The sequence below is a fragment of the Rhamphochromis sp. 'chilingali' genome (genome assembly GCF_963969265.1).
Source record: "Rhamphochromis sp. 'chilingali' genome assembly, chromosome: 8".
Classification (NCBI taxonomy): domain Eukaryota; kingdom Metazoa; phylum Chordata; class Actinopteri; order Cichliformes; family Cichlidae; genus Rhamphochromis; species Rhamphochromis sp. 'chilingali'.
The window spans coordinates 17,022,529-17,045,437 of NC_137935.1; the positions used below are offsets into that span (position 1 = coordinate 17,022,529).

At 39.6% G+C, this 22,909-nt stretch overlaps 3 protein-coding genes across 3 annotated transcripts; all 3 read right to left on the bottom strand.

Annotated features, from left to right (window-relative positions):
- Nucleotides 1–1,069: 1,069 nt before the first annotated feature.
- Nucleotides 1,070–2,902, bottom strand: LOC308401562 (caspase a-like; the record flags this gene model as incomplete). The annotated part of the gene is made up of 8 exons (XM_080889836.1): nucleotides 1,070–1,174; nucleotides 1,253–1,362; nucleotides 1,491–1,643; nucleotides 1,737–1,974; nucleotides 2,064–2,240; nucleotides 2,366–2,448; nucleotides 2,519–2,797; nucleotides 2,896–2,902. 8 exons carry the CDS (start codon nucleotides 2,900–2,902, stop codon nucleotides 1,070–1,072), a joined length of 1,152 nt encoding a protein of 383 aa, XP_080745962.1.
- Nucleotides 2,903–6,278: 3,376 nt separating this feature from the next.
- LOC308400960 (caspase-1-A-like) lies at nucleotides 6,279–10,523 on the bottom strand. The gene is made up of 8 exons (XM_080889025.1): nucleotides 10,419–10,523; nucleotides 8,924–9,208; nucleotides 8,712–8,806; nucleotides 8,404–8,580; nucleotides 7,964–8,213; nucleotides 7,698–7,868; nucleotides 7,443–7,552; nucleotides 6,279–7,028 (listed from the first exon to the last, which is right to left on the bottom strand). Exons 1-8 carry the CDS (start codon nucleotides 10,423–10,425, stop codon nucleotides 6,924–6,926), a joined length of 1,200 nt encoding a protein of 399 aa, XP_080745151.1. The 5' UTR covers nucleotides 10,426–10,523; the 3' UTR covers nucleotides 6,279–6,923.
- A 368-nt stretch (nucleotides 10,524–10,891) lies between these two features.
- On the bottom strand, nucleotides 10,892–12,878 carry LOC308400961 (caspase recruitment domain-containing protein 18-like). Its single transcript, XM_080889026.1, has 3 exons — nucleotides 12,784–12,878; nucleotides 11,479–11,760; nucleotides 10,892–11,229 (listed from the first exon to the last, which is right to left on the bottom strand). The coding sequence occupies exons 1-2, from the start codon at nucleotides 12,788–12,790 to the stop codon at nucleotides 11,483–11,485; spliced, it is 285 nt and encodes a 94-aa protein (XP_080745152.1). The 5' UTR covers nucleotides 12,791–12,878; the 3' UTR covers nucleotides 10,892–11,229; nucleotides 11,479–11,482.
- Nucleotides 12,879–22,909: the final 10,031 nt, after the last annotated feature.

Sequence of the window (22,909 nt, forward strand, 5' to 3'; positions counted from 1 at the left end):
TAACAGGAAGAAACCTCCGGCAGAACCAGGCTCAGGGAGGGGCGGCCATCCTTCTCTCACCCGAAAGTTCTTTTTAGAACTTTCTGATAATAATGAATTTCAGTAGTCCAGCCTAGTTTTTCAGCGTCACTCTGAGACAGGATATTTATAATTTTAGAGATGCTGCGCAAATGGAAGAAAGCAGTCCTAGATATTTGTTTAATATGTGCATTGAGGAACATATCCTGGTCAAAAATGACTCCAAGGTTCCTCACAGTGTTACTGGAGGCCAAGGTAATGCCATCCAGAGTAAGAATCTGGTTAGATACCATATTTCTAAGCTTTTCAGGGCCGAGTACAATAACCTCAGTTTTATCAGAATTAAGGAGCAGAAAGTTAGCAGCCATCCAGGTCTTTATGTCTTTACCGGTGAGTCGTTTGGTACCGGGCCGCGAGAGTTGAGGCTCAGGTGTGAAATGTATAGTTTTCAGGGTTTTTATCGGTTTTCAGCGTTATTTAGTTATCGTTTTTATCGTTTACTCGGTTTTCTTTGGTCTTTTCGCGTGTGTTATGAATAAATTTTCTTTTTTTCGGTACCGGTACTAGTTTTATTTTTGTTGTATTTATCCGCGACACCTTAAAGGCCGGTCCATGAAAATATTGTCGGGCATAAACCGGTCCGTGGCGCAAAAAAGGTTGGAGACCGCTGGTGTTAACATTTTAGTTAATACAAGATTCATTTACTGTAACTAAGGGCTCATTTACTTATTTAGACACATAACAGTAACAGTGATGACATTATAGACAAGAACAACTGATGAATGTAAATGATACACTCACTCATATAGCTACTAAAATGTCCAAACGTATTAAAAGTTGACAAAATCTCACATTCACTTTCACAAAGCAGTAAAAACAGAAACAAAGAAATCAATATTTTACATATAATTCACAATAATCAATGGATATCCCTCGTTATACTACAGATAAGTATGAATCCCTTATTACTAGGAAGTGATAATCCATGAAATCATTAATGTACTTATTAGCACTTATTATGTGTTTCCTTTGACCAAAATTCAATCCTGTCTCAGCGGCCTGGAAAGAGGTAGAAGCGCTTGGTTAGAGTGCATCTGTCTTTGGTTGGCATCTGTCTCAGTTTCTCAGAGGGAAAATCTTCAAAGCGTTGCATGACCTGTGTGATGAAAACATAACCAGTGACTGCATCTGTTTGCCTGCAGCACTATCACCAAACGAGTTTTCAGGTACTTACTTTTCTGAAGAGCTCGTCGATGTCGTCCTCATGAGAGCACGTGTTGAATACCTCCTTGATGAACTGGATCAGAAAAGACCCACGGTCTTCCTGTCTGTATGAAACAGTGTCTGCAGGAAATCATGTGAAAACTGAGAATGAGACTATGCTTGTGTGTTATTGGTGCAAATTTCAGATGCTTATCTTAATAATGTCAGAAATCTTTTGCATAATAAAACCCATCAGCAGACAAACTGACCTGGGGTGCTGGACAGAAGTGAAACGAAGTCCTTTTCTTTGTGCACATATCGAGTAGAGTCATCCACAATGCTGTTTTCATCAAAGCGGCTCTGTGACACATCATCACAGACCACTTTTGCACTGTCACTAACCATCACGGAGCCACCAGATTCTGCAACACACGCAGCATGCTTTTAATTCAGGTCCAAACTGTAGCTACGAGGACATTTGTGGATGTTGGTCAGATGAAATGATTGAAAGTCACCTCCTCTGCAGGCCTGGATGATGATGATCTTTGGTTTGTTTAGCAGTGCTGAGCATTTCTGTGAGCCCAAGTACTTGTAAATATTGTCAACAGGGAATTCATCTGGTTCCACTTCTTCTCTGTGATTGACACCGAGGACAATTCCCCGTTTCCCGTGAGACATAATCACCACAAACACACTGTCTGTCTCTTTGAGTTTGGGATGTTTGGAGAAATTCATCAGAGCCTCATCGATCATCTGATTGAACACAAAAAGTCCCAGCATCAGATATTTTGTCACTCAGCCGTAATTTGCTAGGAAAGAATAAAAGATTAGTATTTAAATACCTTTCCAGTGAGATCTTTGTATTTGACCACTTCATAATGCAGAGATCGGAGAAGTTTATCCATGTTCTCCTCGTCAACTTCAGCTCCTTTTCGGGTTAATCTCTCATCAGAAAAATTTCGATTAGTGATTAGGAGGGCCACTCGACTGCTGATGGACTTTTCTGCCACAGGGTAAATCTAAAAATACAAATGTAAAGACAGAATATTTACTGTTATAAATGTAAAATTTAAGTGTATAAACTTACAAAGTATTCCAAATTTGAATCTTGTTTGTTAAAAGTGTTTGAACAGTCATGACAAACATTTTTATCGTTCAGCTTTGTCCTCCAGAAAGAGTCAGTTGTGGCGATGAGTTTGGACGACCAGCTTTGCTCCTTCTGAGACGCTGCAGTTGGAAAAGCACTGTTCAGACTTTATTCTGTACGATTTCCTTCTTCCAAACAGGGTGAACTCACCAGGAGGCTGACCACAGGACAGACCCAGCTCAGAGTAAAGTGTAGGATCTCTCTTCTCCAGGTGTTCGATCATCTTCCTGCTAGCTTTATCTCCTTTCCTCTTCACCATGTCGATGAGAGCACGGGCCATGTCTGCTTTGTTGCTGTTGTCTTCGAGCACAGAGTCTGTCTCTCCATCATTCAGCAAACCCTCTTCTAAAAGGTCATCCAGGAGCTGTTTAAGAAGGGCTTTTGATACCTTTTCAACAAACCGTCCTCTCACTCTGGCAAGCTCCTTATCTAGAGGGAAGAATGAGATCAAATAATCATGTCAAAATCAAAATCTATCACACATTAACACTTGGAAAGTGCATGGATCATGATAACTTCTGTCTTACCTGCCATCTTTCATAAACTTTACTTCACAAATTTGCAACCTGTGTCCTCCAGCATGTACAAATGATTGTGTGTTTGCCAAGATGTTTTATCTATTAATAGTTGTGTGGAAACCACACTTCCATGGAAGTGGTTGTAATCAAGTCAAACTTGAAATGCAACATAAAATATTTTCTTTTTCTTCTGAGCAGTGGTCTCTTAGAAATGAAGTCATGACAAATATCTTTGTTTGCAAAGAACACATCTTTTATATTTTCTAAGAGTCATGTTCCTGAGCACCTCCTGCACTACTTGTGCTTTCTGTATGTTACCATTTGCAAACCTTTATGTGTGCTCATGTGTGCTGTTTTGGACAGCACTGCCTGATTTCCTAGGAACAAAGAGATGCCAATAAGTGGTTATAGAGCCGTTAATGAAATGTAAGATGTTTTTAAATTCAAGGATCAACTAGCTTTTGCATTTTTAACATTTTTATTTAAGCCTTAACTTGTATTGAACAAGAGTTCATAAACTCTTCTTCCTGTTTTAGTGCATAGGCAAGCTGCTGCTTTTGTGACAATGTTTCTTCTTACTTTCATAGGTTCATCTGCTGCACGTTAGGCATATAAACTCTCCAAAATTGCATTTATAACTTAATTTATTTTCAATTTATTTTCAGATAGTTTCACTCCTAACTTACACGCATTTTGTGTATACTGAATTATGATCAAAACAGCTTGCTTTAAAAAGAAGGCAGACATAAGGAACAGGAAGTAAAAGTGAAACTTGGGCTGCTGTCAAAGAAAACAGAAAGATGAGATAAAAGCAGTTTACCGACAGTATCAACATTTCTGTGTCCTTTGAATTACCACAACATGTCAAGTCATGTTTGAACTTGTCTGAACATTTCAACTCTACGATGTTTTAATGGCCAATATTATACGTTAATGACAAAAAATTAACAAAAAAACATAACCAGAGAAAGATCGCCATCTCTCTTCATTTCATATAATAATTTTCTTTCCATCTACCGTTCCTTTGCTGAGTGTTTCCAATACACTGAACTATGCCTGTAGGGTTGACTGCATCAAGACCACAGATATTCTTATCATTGCAAGATCTCGAAGAAGAGAAGCAAGTTCAGTAAGTTTCAATTCACAAGTAATCCCCCTCCCTTCACCTGCCTTACTTGGAAGTGTCTGCTCTGGGAAACTATGAAAACATGCCTGTCTACAGGTCCTTCTCAAAAAATTTGCATATTGTGATAAAGTTCATTATTTTCTGTAATGTACTGATAAACATTAGACTTTCATATATTTTAGATTCATTACACACAACTGAAGTAGTTCAAGCATTTCATTATTGATGATTTTGGCATACAGCTCATGAAAACCCAAAATTCCTATGTCAAACAATTAGCATATCATGAATAGGTTCTCTAAACGAGCTATTAACCTAATCATCTGAATCAGCGAATTAACTCTAAACACCTGCAAAAGATTCCTGAGGCTTTTAAAAACTCCCAGCCGGGTTCATTACTCAAAACCGCAATCATGGGTAAGACTGCCGACCTGACTGCTGTCCAGAAGGCCATCTTTGACACCCTCAAGCAAGAGGGTAAGACACAGAAAGAAATTTCTGAACGAATAGGCTGTTCCCAGAGTGCTGTATCAAGGCACCTCAGTGGGAAGTCTGTGGGAAGGAAAAAGTGTGGCAGAAAACGCTGCACAACGAGAAGAGGTGACCGGACCCTGAGGAAGATTGTGGAGAAGGACCGATTCCAGACCTTGGAGGACCTGCGGAAGCAGTCGGCTGAGTCTGGAGTAGAAACATCCAGAGCCACCGTGTACAGGCGTGTGCAGGAAATGGGCTACAGGTGCTGCATTCCCCAGGTCAAACCACTTTTGAACCAGAAACAGCAGCAGAAGCGCCTGACCTGGGCTTCAGAGAAGCAGCGCTGGACTGTTTCTCAGTGGTCCAAAGTACTTTTTTCGGATGAAAGCAACTTTTTCATGTCATTCGGAAATCAAGGTGCCAGAGTCTGGAGGAAGACTGGGGAGAGGGAAATGCCAAAATGCCTGAAGTCCAGTGTCAAGTATCCACAGTCAGTGATGGTCTGGGGTGCCATGTCAGCTGCTGGTGTTGGTCCACTGTGTTTTATCAAGGGCAGGGTCAATGTAGCTAGCTATCAGGAGATTTTGGAGCACTTCATGCTTCCATCTGCTGAAAAGCTTTATGGAGATGAAGATTTCATTTTTCAGCACGACCTGGCACCTGCTCACAGTGCCAAAACCACTGGTAAATGGTTTACTGACCATGGTATTACTGTGCTCAATTGGCCTGCCAACTCTCCTGACCTGAACCCCATAAAGAATCTGTGGGATATTGTGAAGAGAAAGTTGAGAGATGCAAGACCCAACACTCTGGATGAGCTTAAGGCCGCTATCGAAGCATCCTGGGCCTCCATAACACCTCAGCAGTGCCACAGGCTGATTGCCTCCATGCCACGCCGCATTGAAGCAGTCATTTCTGCAAAAGGATTCCCGACCAAGTATTGAGTGCATAACTGAACATAATTATTTGAAGGTTGACTTTTTTTTTGTATTAAAAACACTTTTCTTTTATTGGTCAGATGAAATATGCTACTTTTTTGAGATAGGAATTTTGGGTTTTCATGAGCTGTATGCCAAAATCATCAATATTAAAACAATAAAAGGCTTGAACTACTTCAGTTGTGTGTAATGAATCTAAAATATATGAAAGTCTACTGTTTATCAGTACATTACAGAAAATAATGAACTTTATCACTATATGCTAATTTTTTGAGAAGGACCTGTATGTGTCAGGCTGGGTCTTAGGCTTCACCTCCTTCTGAAAGTCTCGGGCATCCCCAGGTGTGGGGGCTATTTCCCCCACCACACTCCCTGTCAGTGGCTGGTGCCCCTACCTGCTGGGGCATTGTAAGGACTGAAAATTAAAAAAGATCCTTTAAAAAAATCTTCTAAGCTATGACCATCAAGTGGAGCAGTATAGCAAAAGCCCTAAACCAGTATACCAGTTGTCACCTCAGGGCAATTTATATTGTAGGCTAAAGGTCCTATGATATAAACAAACAAACAAGCACAATTACAGTCAGATGACCCCCTTTGAACAAGCACTTAACACCAGTGGATTCTTTTTTAACAGGAAGATGTGGCGACAAGGGCAGAGATGAGAAGAATTGAGAGCAAGACACTGTAGGAGAGAGAGGCAGAGTGTAGTAACTCCTTAAGTTAAATGCAGCAGTGGTGTATGAATCCAAAGAGAGAGAAAGGCAGTGAGTGGAAAATAAAAGCAAAGCGCATTTTATTTTTATTTCTTTATTTTTGTATAGCATGAAAACACAGCAACAGTTATGTCAGGATACTTTACATGTTACTCTAGAATAATAGAAAAAAAATAATACAAAGAAAACAGAGAAAAGCTAACAATCATATGGACTCCTATGCAAACAAGAGGTTTAGCGACAGTGGGAAGGAAAAACTCCCTTATAACAGGAAGAAAGCCCTAGCAGAACCAGGTTGAGGGAGGGGTGTCCATCTTCTGCAAAGATGGTGTGAAGGGAGGAAGATAGGACAAAGACATGCTGTGGAAGAGAGTATGTCTGTCCCTCTCTGACCCTGTTTCTGCTGGACGTCTCTTCCAGTTCGTCCATCCAACCGTCTCCAATTGCCACATAGAGGATATTTCATGTTGATGTGTTTTGTGTGCATGGGTCTCACATGAAGCTAGAAATGTCATCAGGATTTTTTTTAAACAAAGGAGACAGACAGATGGCAGCTTTGTTTCATTCTTTTAAAATTTTTATTATCATTGTATTTTCCATCTGTTTGTAGCTATTTTGCATCTTATTGTGGCCATTTTTGTCTAACTGTGAGATCATATCATCTTTTTGCTTCTAGGTTTGCATCTCTTTGTAGTTCTTTGGAAATGATAAAATGACCTAACTCTGAGCACTAAAAACATCAATTGAAATGGCAGCAAAGTTGAGTTACATAACTGTAAAAATATCTCAGAGGCCTGGAAAGAAGTAGAAGCGTCTTGTCAGTGTGCATCTGTCTTTTGTTGGCATCTGTCTCCTGCTTTGAACACTGAAGTCTTCAAAGCGTTGCATCACCTGTATGATTAAAATGATGTACGACATTATCACAGTAATAATGTACAACATTATCACACTAATGACACGAGAACAAAGTAATTACTGCTTGACTATAGCAATACAACTTTCCACATGTTCCAGAAACATAAGTGACAGATATGGCACTTATTGATTCCTGTAAGCGTAACTTCCAGGAGATGAAAAATGCTTTGAAAGCCTTCTTTTGGGCCATACTCTGCAAACTTTTTAACCTTTTATTATTTTACTTTTAATACTGTACATGCACTATTTCCCAGTGATAATTGAAGTGTAATTTAAATATTGCTTTAACGTAACTGTCCACATAAATGTCACAAGCAGTATCAACATGGTTGTGAAGTAATGAGACTTGCTTCCAATAAGTATAAAACAATTTACACTTGCAGCGCTTACTTTTCTGAAGAGCTCCTCGACGTCGTCTTGATGTGCAAAGGTGTTGAAAACCTGAACAATGTACTGTATGAGGATAGACCCTTGATTCCTGTCTCTATATGACACAGTATCTGCAGAAAGAAAATTCAGAGACAGAAATTGGATACAGGTTTTTTTTTTTTTTTTTTTGGAGGGGGGGGGTTATCATTACAGATTCATGTGTGTCATCACTGTGTGTGTGTCACTAAGTTTTAATAATTGCCTAGCTACACTGACCTGGAGTGCAGGAGAGAAGAGAAATGAAGTCTTTTTCCTTGTGTACACATCGTAGAGTGTCGTCTTCTAAGCCCTCTTCATCAGCACATAGGGATGGACTTGGCTGTTTCACGTCATCACAGACCAGATCTGGCTTTGCACAGTCACTAACAAGCACACCTCCTCTCTCCTCTGAAACATATGCAATGTACTTGTAAGATAAGAAGACTCCAGCAAATCTATAACTTAAGCCTTTTTTTGTAACTGTAAGAACAGAAGGTGATCACCTCCTCTGCAGGCCTGGATGATGATGATCTTGGGTTTGTTCAGAAGTGCAGGACACTTGTCTGAGCTCAACTGCTTGTAAATGTTGTTCACCTCATACGCATCTTGTTCCTCATTATCACAAATGGGTTCTTTGCAGTCGACACCAAGGACTGCTCCTAGCTTCCCGTGAGACATTATAACCACCAACACACTGTCTGTATCTTTGAGTTTTGGATGTTTGGAGAAGTCAATTAGAGCCTTATTAATTGCCTGTATAAGAACATAACAAAAAAAAAAAGTCAAGGCATAACTTCCTGTATCTCAAAACAAACCAGACATAAAATTTTTCCCCAGATTTTCAAATTCAAATTTTATTTTATAAATTCAAATGGTCGGAGCAGTCGTGACGGCAGCCGACCTCACCGGCGCCATCTTTAATTTTCCCTTTTAATAAAAATACCTTTCCTGTGAGATTTGTGTATTTCACCACTTCATAACCCAGAGCAGAGAGCAGCTTCCTCATGTTCTCCTCATCTTTCTCAGCTCCATTTCTATTGAATTTCCCATCAGTAAACTTCATGTTAGTGATCAGCAGAGCTACGCGATTTTTAAAGGCGTCTTTGGTCACATGGTAAATCTGCAAAACAAAAATAAAGGGAAAAAAGTTGAAAAATCTATCTTGTGTCTCAACATTAACTTTAATAAGAAAACACTTTATTTCTTATTATCAAACTGAGATATTTTGCATGAGGTTTGTGAATGACTCACACTTTTATCATCCATTTTCATCTTCCAGAATTTCTCAGTCGTGTGGATCAGTGTATCTGACCATTCTGGTGGCTCCCGAGGATCTGGAGCTGAGGCTGACAAAACAGATTATTGCTTGAAATAATGTATTTTATTCTGTTTGTACCTGTGTGATCATTACATTATCTTCTGCACTATATTTTTTAATAAAAATATTTTTTAAGGTTTCTCACCTGCCTGAGAAGGTTGACTGCAAGACAAACCAAGCTTTTCGTAAAGAGAAGAGTCTCTACTTTTAAGGTGAACGATCATCTTGCTGCTGGCTCGGTCTCCTTTTTTCCTCATAGCGTCAATGAGACAGCGCGCCTTATCAGCCCTGCTGTCATTCTCTTCAAGTATTGACTCGCTCTCCATATCATTCAGCACACCATCTTCTACGAGGTCGTCAAGCAGCATCTTTATAACCGCTTTGGACACACTCGTCACAAAGTCTGACCGTACCCTGCCAAGCTCCTTATCTAGAATAGAGAATATGTCATTTTAGAAATGTTTAGAAAGATTGCTGACCTTTGAAAACTTTTCGTCTCAAACTAAATGGGCGATGTATACATTTTGCTGTTTTTATTTAATATATCGAATACGTTGGGGGGGGGGGGGGGGGGGGGGTTGCTCGGTTTGAGCCTTTTCAGCTGTATTATCGTCTTTGGACGCTTCACTTTGTGGTGGGGAGCAGTAACGCATAACACATGTCAGCATCACTACAAACTGCGGTTTTCACAATGACTCTAAAAGTTGAATAGTCTTTTTTTTTTAATTAAAAGCAAACATTGCGATCTATGTACAGATTTATTGCTTTGTAACAAAGTAAAATATATTAGTTGTATCTAATAATCCGGCATCTTAATGCAGTTAACGGTGAAAGACCCACATTTACAGAATGATCCCCTGAGATATTAGCGCTAATCTACAACATTTCATGTGCATGAATCACTTCAGCATTTCTAACGCTGGTTCCGTACAAAGAGTGAATGTTTGCGCACTACGTAGGACATCCTGCCTTGTTATAACGCCCGGTATTCTTCGGATTGACGGAGGAAATGGCTGATATGTCCTTCTTCCTCATAAAGTGCGGAGTAAAAACGAAGCTACTGTTTTAGTGCATAACGAAACCATTACCGATGCCTGTCGTCAACATACAAATTTGGATATTTTAATAAAGAACAAACAAAACAAAACAAACTTTATATGCTATCCTGTCGCACTTTGGAAATGTGTGACCTCCCATCTTTAGAAGTTGTACTTAAAGAACAGCCTCCGTGGATTCAGCGTGTATACATAACGCAAATAGTTGTCAACAAAGAAACTTAAACCCTCGCTCTCTCATCTCTGAAAACCTTCCACTAGAAGATTTTTTCAACAACAGACATCTGGGCGGGAATAGTTTTCCGGGGTGCAAAACGAAAGTATGGATCCAATCTGGCATAAACATAGTATGAAAATAACAAATGTCGAATCACACTATTCAAACTTTTCTCTGACAAACACTTTTGTTGCAAAACTGTCGAAAGTGTAAGAATACATATTTTCCGCCGCTGTCTTCCGCAAAACGTTCGTAACACAATCCAGTGGTGGTAAACACTTTATGCCTATTGTGCTGCATTCCTGCTCGCTGGCTAAACTCATATATGACAACGTAGAACAAAATGCATTTAGTCCGTGTGCTCTTACCTGCCATTGCTCAAAACTTGTGTGGCCAACCTGCTTAAATTGCTGCTGACTTTAACCTGATTATGCTTGCGTAATGTTTGCTATCAGAGATGAACGATATAAGGCTCCTCCTTTCCGCATATGACCTACATAGTAGTACCGCACAGTGCATAAATTTCTGTATAAAAGTCAGAGCAGGCCTGTGGTGCTCCTACTTTGATGTGAGTAACCCGGATCATTAAACTGTACCTTATAATGGCTAAAACTATACTGTAACATTATAAAACACCGTGGCACCCATGCTAACCATTCACTTGGGAGCCATAACAAACAAACAAAACGAACAAACAAAAAACATAAACAAAAAAACCCGTCATGCGCTATAAAGGTCCACATGTCATTGTACATGCAAATGAATCATACTATATAATAAACACACAAGCTCATTTACTGTCGTTGAGATTTAATTCAACTAGATTATAAAATGATCTTAACGTAAACAGATTGTAATTCTCATCCATCACATGCAAAAAATAATGTACAGAGGAACCTGGAAACATTACAGTTTTATGTTCATGCACATTTGAGAGCACAAATAGATTGTTTTTCTGATTGTCACGTTGGCAAAATATAAAAGCATCATATAATAGTGCTCTAGAGTGTAAAAAAAAAAATTAAGATACAGTATTGTATCTTTAGATGTGATCATTCATGTTGATATTATTGCTTTGAAAAGTAATGATGATGAAAGATGAGCATGTTCACTGCACATCTCTTTATTTCACAAAGTCTCGGCAGTAGGGATGAGTGTTCACGAGGTTTTCGTTTCCTCCTGTGGATAAAAACATAAATACGAAAAATCAGGTAACGGTAAAAAAAAACAAAAAACATGGTGCCAAACAACAATGCGTAGAGATTAAACATAACCTAAGTGGCATCAACCAAAGTCAAAGCCTGATAGATCCTATTTCTGTATTTCAGTGTCAAAGTACAACATCAGTTTGTGACTCTATAAAATCAGGGTTAAAGCCTCCTTTTGCTCATATGTGTTGATAAGCTCCACTGATGTATCCCATCTCACCTGGTCAGACAGTCAGACCCAGCTCAGCGAAAAGCATAGGATCTCTTTTTTGAAGGTGACGAATCAACTTGTTGCTGGCTAGATCTCCTTTTTTCCTCACAGTGTCAATGAGGCAGCGCGCCTTGTCGGCTCGGTTCTTGTTCTCCTCAACTATTGACTCTCTCTCTCCATCATTCAAGATGCCATCCTCCAAAATGTCATCCAGGAGCTGGTCAAGAAGAGGGTTGGAGGTCTTTTCAACAAACTTACTCCTCACCCGCACAAGCATCGAGCTTGCGCTTTCTAGGAGAAAGACAATCCCATTTATCAGGTTTAAGATGATTCAACACAAACTCACGTAACAACTTGAATAATTTGCTCTCATTTTGACTTCTTAAGGTGACTTCAAGTGGTAAAAAATTAGTCAACACGCTTGTACACAGATTGAAACACATCTGTGATTTAGAAAGCTCAGTTCTCAGCTGTCTGACCAGTGTTTGTTTGAATTTTTTGGAAAACTGCAAGTTTGAGCAGTGATCTCTTTATAAAGCTCTGTTTGGTTTGCATTAGATTTTACAGGTGTACCTGATTTGAGATTTAATTAATATTTTAGTGCTGCATATTAAAAGCACTCCAGTGGCGTGCTTCCCATCTGAAAACACAAGATATTTCTAAAAATATTTCCTTTTCGAGATAAATGCAGCTAATTTATAACTAAATGTAACTTTTAAAATCTGTGTTGATATATTCTGGCCAGTGATCTTCATCCCGCGCTGTGTGGATATGTAAACCGATTATTAAAAAAAGTGGGTGGGCAGTACAAAAGTGAAACTACAAACGATTTCGCGCTGAAAAAAGGAGGGAAAAGAATACAAATAAAATAAAAAGCAGAACAATTAACAGTATCACGTCATTTCCTCTAAGGGCATCACTTGGGCCAATGCGTTTTGTGAAAACACAATCTCTGCGGATACTAAACAGGATTTAGATCGGAGGAGGATCTCCTTTGCTTTTCACTCTGCAGCTGTGCCAAAAAATGACAGCAGAGCTTTTAACCGGTGGTTTGCCTTACTACCAGGTCAAGTTTGATTTCATCCTGAGCTCTGGCAACGAATAATTAATGACTAAGAGAGAGAGAAGAAAAAAGAGAGAAAAAATGAAGTTTTCAATTAGCAGTCAGATCCGTGTTCGCTATAGCCATTCTCCAACTTCCTCAACCCGTGCTGCTTGTTTGTATTAATTGCGTGTGATTTAAAACTTCAGTTATGTGTTCATGTGTTCACATTTGAGTAGCTACAACTTGCTTTAGATGACAAATCGCCTTACCTGCCATTGCGCCAGAACCTCAAATCACTCGAGTTAACCTCCAAACAGATGAGCGGCGTCCCAGCACGCATAGGTATAGTACGAGTCAATACAAGTTCTTTCGAGTGCTTTTTTGCCTCAAGAGGTCGCCAAAGCATAGCGTTCTTCCTCACATACGTTACATTTTACGGTAGTGTATGTTGGCGCAACGTTGCATCCGGTCACATCCCTACCTTTCTACTGGTACCTATTCATAAATGCAGCATATACACTGACCACTTCATTTGGTACACCTCGCATGGCTGTTTGCTTTCTATTTTGGTGAACATTTGACATATTCGAAAACTTTTTGGAGGAAGGCGTGGAGTTAGGTTTTTTTTTTAAATTTTTTTTAAATGGATAGAGATGTTTAATTTACGTGTGAGATGATTTTAATAACGAAACAACTGATTCCAGAAGTCAAACAAGCCACCATTTCTTTTCACTCAAATGGTGACAACATGGGTTTGAAGTATTTTGGCTCCATCTAGTGGACAAATACATTCAAAACATCGAAATGACTTTAAAGGAATACATTTCTACATTTTGAACTGGTTAAAGATACGTTTTTGTTTGTTTTTTAAGTATTCATTAAAACAAAAAGTAAAAATATTTTCTTTTGCTAATGAAGCAGCTTCACACAAAGCATACAGGGAGTGCAGAATTATTAGGCAAGTTGTATTTTTGAGGAATAATTTTATTATTGAACAACAACCATGTTCTCAATGAACCCAAAAAACTCATTAATATCAAAGCTGAATGTTTTTGGAAGTAGTTTTTAGTTTGTTTTTGGTTTTAGCTATTTTAGGGGGATATCTGTGTGTGCAGGTGACTATTACTGTGCATAATTATTAGGCAACTTAACAAAAAACAAATATATACCCATTTCAATTATTTATTTTTACCAGTGAAACCAATATAACATCTCCACATTCACAAATATACATTTCTGACATTCAAAAACAAAACAAAAACAAATCAGCGACCAATATAGCCACCTTTCTTTGCAAGGACACTCAAAAGCCTGCCATCCATGGATTCTGTCAGTGTTTTGATCTGTTCACCATCAACATTGCGTGCAGCAGCAACCACAGCCTCCCAGACACTGTTCAGAGAGGTGTCCTGTTTTCCCTCCTTGTAACGCTCACATTTGATGATGGACCACAGGTTCTCAATGGGGTTCAGATCAGGTGAACAAGGAGGCCATGTCATTAGTTTTTCTTCTTTTATACCCTTTCTTGCCAGCCACGCTGTGGAGTACTTGGACGCGTGTGATGGAGCATTGTCCTGCATGAAAATCATGTTTTTCTTGAAGGATGCAGACTTCTTCCTGTACCACTGCTTGAAGAAGGGGTCTTCCAGAAACTGGCAGTAGGACTGGGAGTTGAGCTTGACTCCATCCTCAACCCGAAAAGGCCCCACAAGCTCATCTTTGATGATACCAGCCCAAACCAGTACTCCACCTCCACCTTGCTGGCGTCTGAGTCGGACTGGAGCTCTCTGCCCTTTACCAATCCAGCCACGGGCCCATCCATCTGGCCCATCAAGACTCACTCTCATTTCATCAGTCCATAAAACCTTAGAAAAACTAGTCTTGAGATATTTCTTGGCCCAGTCTTGACGTTTCAGCTTGTGTGTCTTGTTCAGTGGTGGTCGTCTTTCAGCTTTTCTTACCTTGGCCATGTCTCTGAGTATTGCACACCTTGTGCTTTTGGGCACTCCAGTGATGTTGCAGCTCTGAAATATGGCCAAACTGGTGGCAAGTGGCATCTTGGCAGCTGCACGCTTGACTTTTCTCAGTTCATGGGCAGTTATTTTGCGCCTTGGTTTTTCCACACGCTTCTTGCGACCCTGTTGACTATTTTGAATGAAACGCTTGATTGTTCGATGATCACGCTTCAGAAGCTTTGCAATTTTGAGACTGCTGCATCCCCAAGATATCTCACTACTTTTGACTTTTCTGAGCCTGTCAAGTCCTTCTTTTGACCCATTTTGCCAAAGGAAAGGACGTTGCCTAATAATTATGCACACCTGATATAGGGTGTTGATGTCATTAGACCACACCCCTTCTCATTACAGAGATGCACATCACCTAATATGCTTAATTGGTAGTAGGCTTTCGAGCCTATACAGCTTGGAGTAAGACAACATGCATGAAGAGGATGATGTGGACAAAATACTCATTTGCCTAATAATTCTGCACTCCCTGTATAGACACAAAGCACAAATTATTTACACTCATGGGAAAAAGAAGATTTTCACAAGATTATTCACAGTACACCCTTACTTCCATATGAATTCAGAGGATATGTAGCAGTCAGGTGCTCTTAATCAGATTCACTTGATTGATCGTCAGTAAGTCTGAGCACATCAATAAAGACAGACATTTGCTATTCTGGCGCATTCAAGTGTGCGTCAACAAAATCTTGCCTGGAGTGGACATCACAGCATCACAGTCCTTAGGACTTTTTTTTTTTAACCTCATTCCATCCAGATTGAAGAAATTTTAATAAGTAACTGAGTTGTATAGTATTATCTTTCAGAGAAGCCAGTGGTTACCTCATTGATGCAAGGGTATGTTGTGCCTGTGGTATAGCTTGTATGGTAGTCTTTCTTGGTTTTGTATTATCTTTGTCTGTATACGGTGGCTGGGAAGTGCAAGTGATTACATCCTTGCATTACATACTTTAGGTTCATTTTCTGCAGGCAGGTTTCTGAAAGAGAACAGGCAGATTTAGAATATAACATGCAGCGTTCTATAGATGGATGCATTAAAAAAAAAAAGGAAAAATTACATGTATGTGCTCACTTTCTAAACACTTTGTTACATTTATGATAAATGGATTAGAAAGTAGATAAAACACATTTATGTCGGCCTTGGCTCATAGTTCTTGTCTTTAAATTAACTTTGTATGTTTCAGGTACTGCACTCTCAAAGACTGAATGAACCAGCATTGCAGCCATGGGTCATTGTGAGCATCACAGGGAAGGTTGAAGCCGCCCACTGCACCTGTATGGCCGGAGTCGTGGAGACCTGCAGCCATGTCACTGCTCTTCTGTTTAAAGTAGAAGCAACAGTGTTGATCCGTGGCACAAGGACTGTTACAGATGAACCTGCATACTGGGTTTTGCCTGGTAATATGACCAAGATACAGCCAGAGGTTGGCCATAAGATAGACTTCTCCTCTTCAGCTGCCCAAAAAAAAGGCTCTCGATCAAAACATAAACAGACCATCCGTATTGAAAGGTAAAAGGAGCCGTCCTCAAAAAAGAAAAATCCCGCCTGCTACTGTGGAGGAGTTGTCACTGCTATTGGATACTTTGCTGGAACGCAGTAAAGCTGTGGGTTGTGGGAATGACCCATAATGTTTTATCTAGGGGTCTAGATTTATGCCTGTAGTGCACTGCTGTGTAAATAATTTGCATTTACTGAATATGTACTGACTGAGTACCACTGTTCAAAAGTTGAATAAAGAAACAAACCAATTTTTGCCTTTTAAAAAAAAAATTAAAACCACTTTATAGAAAATGACAAAATGTTTACACAAAATCATGACAGCGTTTACACGATATCACCCACTACTAACACTACTTAATTTACTGTATCTTTTGAAAAATTACCGCTATTTATACAGCACAAGACTTAAGAATATTTAACAAGAGCAAGTTTCATTTTTCCCTGGTTTTACTACCACACTGTTCACCAAAATGCAGCAAACCTTCACCATCTTATCCAGAAGGGTCACCTCTTCACCCTCACACGGAATAAGTAATCTGATTGGCATGGTGGTATGTTTGAAGCAGGGATTTCGGAGTGCTCATTGTGTAGCACTGGAACCCAGTCATGATGTGTTTAATCCATTTCATAGGCTGGTTTGCCTGCAATAATGCCAAATAATTAGCAACTCTATAAATACAACGTAGTTCTGCCAAATCACTCATTAGGATGTTTGTTCTAATTTCCTTCGCAAATAAAACTAATAGGCTATAAAGAGTCTTTCTGTGTGGAGTTTGCATGTTCTCCCCGTGTTTGCGTGGGTTCTCTCCGGGTACTCCGGCTTCCTCCCACCGTCCAAAGACATGCAACTTGTGGGGATAGGTTAATTGGATAATCCAAATTGCCACTAGGTGTGAATGTGCGAGTGAATGTGAGTGTGAATGGTTGTCTGTCCCTATGTGTTGGCCCTGCGACAGACTGGCGACCTGTCCAGGGTGTACCCTGCCTCTCGCCCTATGACAGCTGGGATAGGCTCCAGCGCCCCCCGCGACCCTGAAAAGGATAAGCGGAAGCGAATGGATGGATGGATGGCTATAAAGAGTGATATGAACATAGAGGGCCAAAACTTTCACTGGCAGCTGGTGGAAATAGAGCTCACTCTCTCTGAGGTTGAAGGCGTAGCCCCAAAATCTGCCAGAGGGGCCAAGGGGTTAACGGATGCTGGCTGAACCCTACAAAGATGCATTTGTGTGACTTGCGCTGGAGTCGCAGAACCCCTGTAGCTGGTTACAGGGGTCTGGGTGAGCAGGATCAGGTGGGCAGGTCTGGGATCCATGTTCTTAAAGAAAAGAGAGAAAGTCTTTTTTTCTTTTTCTGGAAAAAAAAAAGCTAGGGTTGATAACTAATTTATCAGTTAAATTTAAGCCTAAATGTTAGATTATGCAGCCTGTATGTCTCGCCATACTGAACGTTACAAAAGCACAAGTTTAACTAAGCACATTAGTAAGGTTTAACAGATTTTTCACATATACACACTCACATACACACATAGGCGCGTGCACGGGCGCAGGCGCGCACACACCCGTGGACCAGAACAAATGGCATTTTTTGGCCATAAAAACAAGTAAAAACTTTTTTCTTTTGCTTAAAATGAGAAAAGTGTTATTGATGATAAAAATTATATATTTATAACAATTAGATATTTTTTTGAAAATTAAAGAGTTATGAAATATGATAATTTTTATTAATATGATATTGTTTATTAATATGTTATTTTTATGGCTACCATATGTTTTATTGCTTCCTTTATTACTTCCGTGGTCATAAATACTTTTATTGGGGGTCATAAATCACTTGTTTGACATAAGGGGTTTGATATCGATCTTAAATATGATCAACCTATCTCTAATAATCGGCTATGTACCACAGGCCTTCAAGCTAGCTGTAGTTAAACCTTTACTCAAAAAGCCATCTCTAGACCCAGCAGTCTTAGCTAATTATAGGCCAATCTCCAACCTTCCTTTCATATCAAAAATCCTTGAAAGAGTAGTTGTCAAACAGCTAACAGATCATCTGCAGAGGAATGGTTTATTTGAAGAGTTTCAGTCAGTCAGAGCTCATCACAGCACAGAAACAGCTTTAGTGAAGGTTACAAATGATCTTCTTATGGCCTCTGACAGTGGACTCATCTCTGTGCTTGTCCTGCTAGACCTTAGTGCAGCATTCGATACTGTCGACCATAATATCCTATTAGAGCGATTAGAACATGCTGTAGGTATTACAGGTACTGCACTGCAGTGGTTTGTATCATATCTATCTAATAGACTCCAGTTTGTGCATGTAAATGGAGAGTCCTCTTCACACACTGAGGTTAATTATGGAGTTCCACAGGGTTCAGTGCTAGGACCAATTCTGTTTACATTATACATGCTTCCCTTAGGCAGTATCATTAGAAGACATAGCATACATTTTCACTGCTATGCAGATGACACCCAGCTCTATCTGTCCATGAAGCCAGATAACACACACCAATTAGTTAAACTGCAGGAATGTCTTAAAGACATAAAGACCTGGATGGCCGCTAACTTTCTGCTTCTTAATTCTGATAAAATTGAGGTTATTGTACTCGGCCCTGAAAAACTTAGAAATATGGTATCTAACCAGATTCTTACTCTGGATGGCATTACCTTGGCCTCCAGTAACGCTGTGAGGAACCTTGGAGTCATTTTTGACCAGGATATGTCCTTCAATGCACATATTAAACAAATATGTAAGACTGCGTTCTTCCATTTGCGCAACATCTCTAAAATTAGAAATATCCTGTCTCAGAGTGACGCTGAAAAACTAGTTCATGCATTTATTACTTCCAGGCTGGACTACTGTAATTCATTATTATCAGGATGTCCAAAAAACTCACTGAAAAGCCTTCAGCTAATCCAAAATGCTGCAGCAAGAGTACTGACAGGGACTAGAAAGAGAGAGCAGATTTCTCCCGTTTTGGCTTCCCTTCATTGGCTTCCTGTTAAATCCAGAATTGAATTCAAAATCCTGCTCCTCACATACAAGGTCTTAAATAATCAGGCCCCATCTTATCTTAATGACCTTGTAGTACCATATCACCCTATTAGAGCACTTCGCTCTCGCTCTGCAGGCCTACTTGTTGTTCCTAGAGTATTTAAAAGTAGAATGGGAGGCAGAGCCTTCAGTTTTCAGGCCCCTCTTCTGTGGAACCAGCTTCCAGTTTGGATTCAGGAGACAGACACTATCTCTACTTTCAAGATTAGGCTTAAAACTTTCCTTTTTGCTAAAGCATATAGTTAGGGCTGGACCAGGTGACCCTGAATCCTCCCTTAGTTATGCTGCAATAGACGTAGGCTGCCGGGGGATTCCCATGATGCATTGAGTTTTTCCTTTCCAGTCACCTTTCTCACTCACTATGTGTTAATAGACCTCTCTGCATTGAATCATATCTGTTATTAACCTCTGTCTCTCTTCCACAGCATGTCTTTCATCCTGTCTTCCTTCTCTCACCCCAACCGGTCGCAGCAGATGGCCGCCCCTCCCTGAGCTTGGTTCTGCCGGAGGTTTCTTCCTGTTAAAAGGGAGTTTTTCCTTCCCACTGTTGCCAAAGTGCTTGCTCATAGGGGGTCATATGATTGGTGGGTTTTTCTCTGTATCTATGTATCTAGGTGACTTATGTTGTGATTTGGCGCTATATAAATAAAATTGAATTGAATTGAATTGAATATCCCTCTTTCTGTGCAGCAAGCAACAGGCGCACCTCAGAAACGGAGGGTGCCCTTACTCGCAGCAAATGAGCGGGAGTAAAAAAAATGCATATTTTCCCCAATCATGCTGCACTTTCAGAAGTTTTACAAATGAATATTGCAGTGGAGGTTCTTTTTTTTCCCTTTTCTTTTCTTTTTTTTTTAATCAACCCTGACATCATGCCCTGGCATGATATTAGGGTTATTTTTAGTCACAAGGGAGGCGTGGTCTTAAAAGTATTTAAGCAGCTGTTTGCCTCTTCTTCTGCATCTCAGTGTCAGATAACCAAAAGGCTCCCAGATGATTCCGTTTTGGACTCTCGGATTTGGTAGGCGAATTTCCCACCTTTACTGAAATAGATTTTGAATAATTTGAATAATTTATTTTTCTTAACTTTACAGTAATTCTTATCTGCCTGTTCTTTCAGTTTGTTTAATTATTGACTTCAGCACTGCTCATGGTAAGTAGGTTTTATTTTTATTTATTTATTTAATTAGGCTCAGAATAAAGGGCCACTGATGTTTGTTGTGAGCTTGCCTGTGTTAAAGAAAGTGGAGATAAAACAAAGCACCATGTGTAATTTAAAATGTAAATCATATACTCATTAAATTAAAGCATTATTATTTTAAAAATAAATGCTCTTTGTTTATGTGTAAAGCCTATTTAATCTATTTGAAATATTAATTTAACTAAATCTGAGTAAGCGGTGAGTGGATGCTTAGAGGGGGCTTTTTTTTTTCTTTTTTTATGAAAGAATTTCATGAAAGTACACAGAAAAGGTTTCCATAGCCAGGTACCAAACTATTATTATTGTTGGGTTTTTGCTTTGTGTTTTTCACTTTCAGCTGTGTTTGCAAACCTTTGTCGGGAATGCGCTGCCTGTGTTTCGTCATAAGATAATAATTTACAGGGGCGTTATAGAAAAGTGAAAGGTAATTGATTTGGCAGAGAGTTATGCGTGTATGCGGTACACTGATACTGTACTCGTCTCTAAAGAAGAACTGGGGGGCGTTTTTTTTTTCACCTTTTAAAGTCTGAACAATGCTGAATGTATTATATTCGTTTAGAACACCTGCTGACATATTAACACGTTTTAGCTTGTTAATGCCATGACTCACACCTTTGACTTTGCATCTGTTGGCAGAGCCTGCAGTTGGAGAAAATGCAGCCTCCAAAAACCACTGTTCTCGGTAAGTCGACTCTTTCTCAATTGTTTCTCAAAAGTTGTGTTAAAACAACCCCCCCAAAAAGTGATGTATTTCGACCATTATTAGGTCAAGCACTGACCTGGCGGCTCAGGGAACCCATGACGATTATGATGTTCCTCAGAAGAATAGGATAAACAAATAAGGGGGGTGAGGGGGCGGGGGGAGTCCAGCATCAATAAATATATAGTGTTCAAGTTAAAAGTTTAACTACTAAATAGACAAACAAGTAAATTATACATTTCACATCACATTGGTGTAAAGTGACTGTTGGACCAGGACTGGTTCATAAAGTATTTCTGAAAATTTCTCTGGAGCACATTTCAGTAAACTAAAGTAATCTAAACACAAGACACTGGAAATAGGAAACTATCAGAATCAGGGGCGGAGCGGGGGGGGGGGGGGGGGGGGGGGGGGTGGCTTACTGGGCTTAAGCACGGGTTGTTTTTTCAGAAGCCCGGGGTCTTTTGGAGTGTAATCTTTTCATAGTTAGATGCCTGGCTGACACTGTATAAAACAAAAACTTCACACAATATTCGAAGCACATAGTGCACACATCGGGAATTTACGACTGTGCGTAAATCCCCCCTAATATTGGTATGATTCGAGCTCAGACACTAAGCAGGGCGGGGCAGCTGCTGCCTGCGAGTGCGCTGTTAGAGAAACGCAGCCAGGCAGACAGAGGAGAACTGAAGTTCGACCAGGTACCAAAGAAAATCATTCGTACTGTATAAATAATGTAAATATGACGGTGTATCATGAAAGATTGATATCCAACTGATCACTTGACCAATATTACGTTACTTGCTCTTCGAGTGAATCAACAAATAATTAATAAATCAGTTTCAGTAATGTACTGATATACAAGAATGGACATAAGGGGCTTCTTTCAAAGAAAAAACTCTGGTAGTATTTTATATATTATGCTTTGGATGTTGTTCAGTATATTTCTGTGCAAAACAAGAGGAATTTGAATACACAGCAGTATATTCACAGTTTAAACCAGATATTTACATACACTTTATGGAAAACACAAGAACATTTTTTTACTGTACATCATCAATTTAGAGTAAACTTGTTTTGTTTTGGTTAAATAAATATTGAAATATCTTTTGAATTAGTTAAATGTCAGAATAAAGAGAGACAGAGCTGTCTATTTTTATCACTTTCATCAAATTTAGGAGTACATATACACTAAGTTTATTGTTAATTAATAAGAAAACTCCAGACGATTCCATTCTGAGCTGAAGAAGCTTCTGATAGGTTAGTAGAGTCCATGTGAGTAAAGTGGTGGCACACCTGTGGATGCATATAAGGCAAAACACAGAGCCTGTTTCTTTGAAATGGGAAAATTAAGAGATGTCAACAAAAACACCAGGAAAAGAAATGGTAAATGGCCTGTATTTATATAGCGCTTTACTAGTCCCTAAGGACCCCAAAGTGCTTTACATATCCAGTCATCCACCCATTCACACACACTGGTGATGGCAAGCTACATTGTAGCCACAGCCACCCTGGGGCGCACTGACAGAGGCGAGGCTGCCGGACACTGGCGCCACCGGGCCCTCTGACCACCACCAGTAGGCAACGGGTGAAGTGTCTTGCCCAAGGACACAACTGTCCAAGCCAGGGCTCGAACCGGCAACCTTCCGATTGCAAGGCAAACTCCCAACTCTTGAGCCACGATCGCCCGCTAGAACTGTGGAGCACCATAAGTGTGGCTCAATTATGAATACAATTTGGTGCCATTTGCAATTAAGAAATACAGATAGTTTCTCTCTTTACACTTAAAGTTAACAAATATGTTTTTATATTTATCAATCTAAAAAAAATAAACATTTAGTCTGATTTGATGTTACAATTAAAAAAGTGTTTTTATCTCAAGAGTAAGTAAATATCTGGTTTCAACTGTATATTT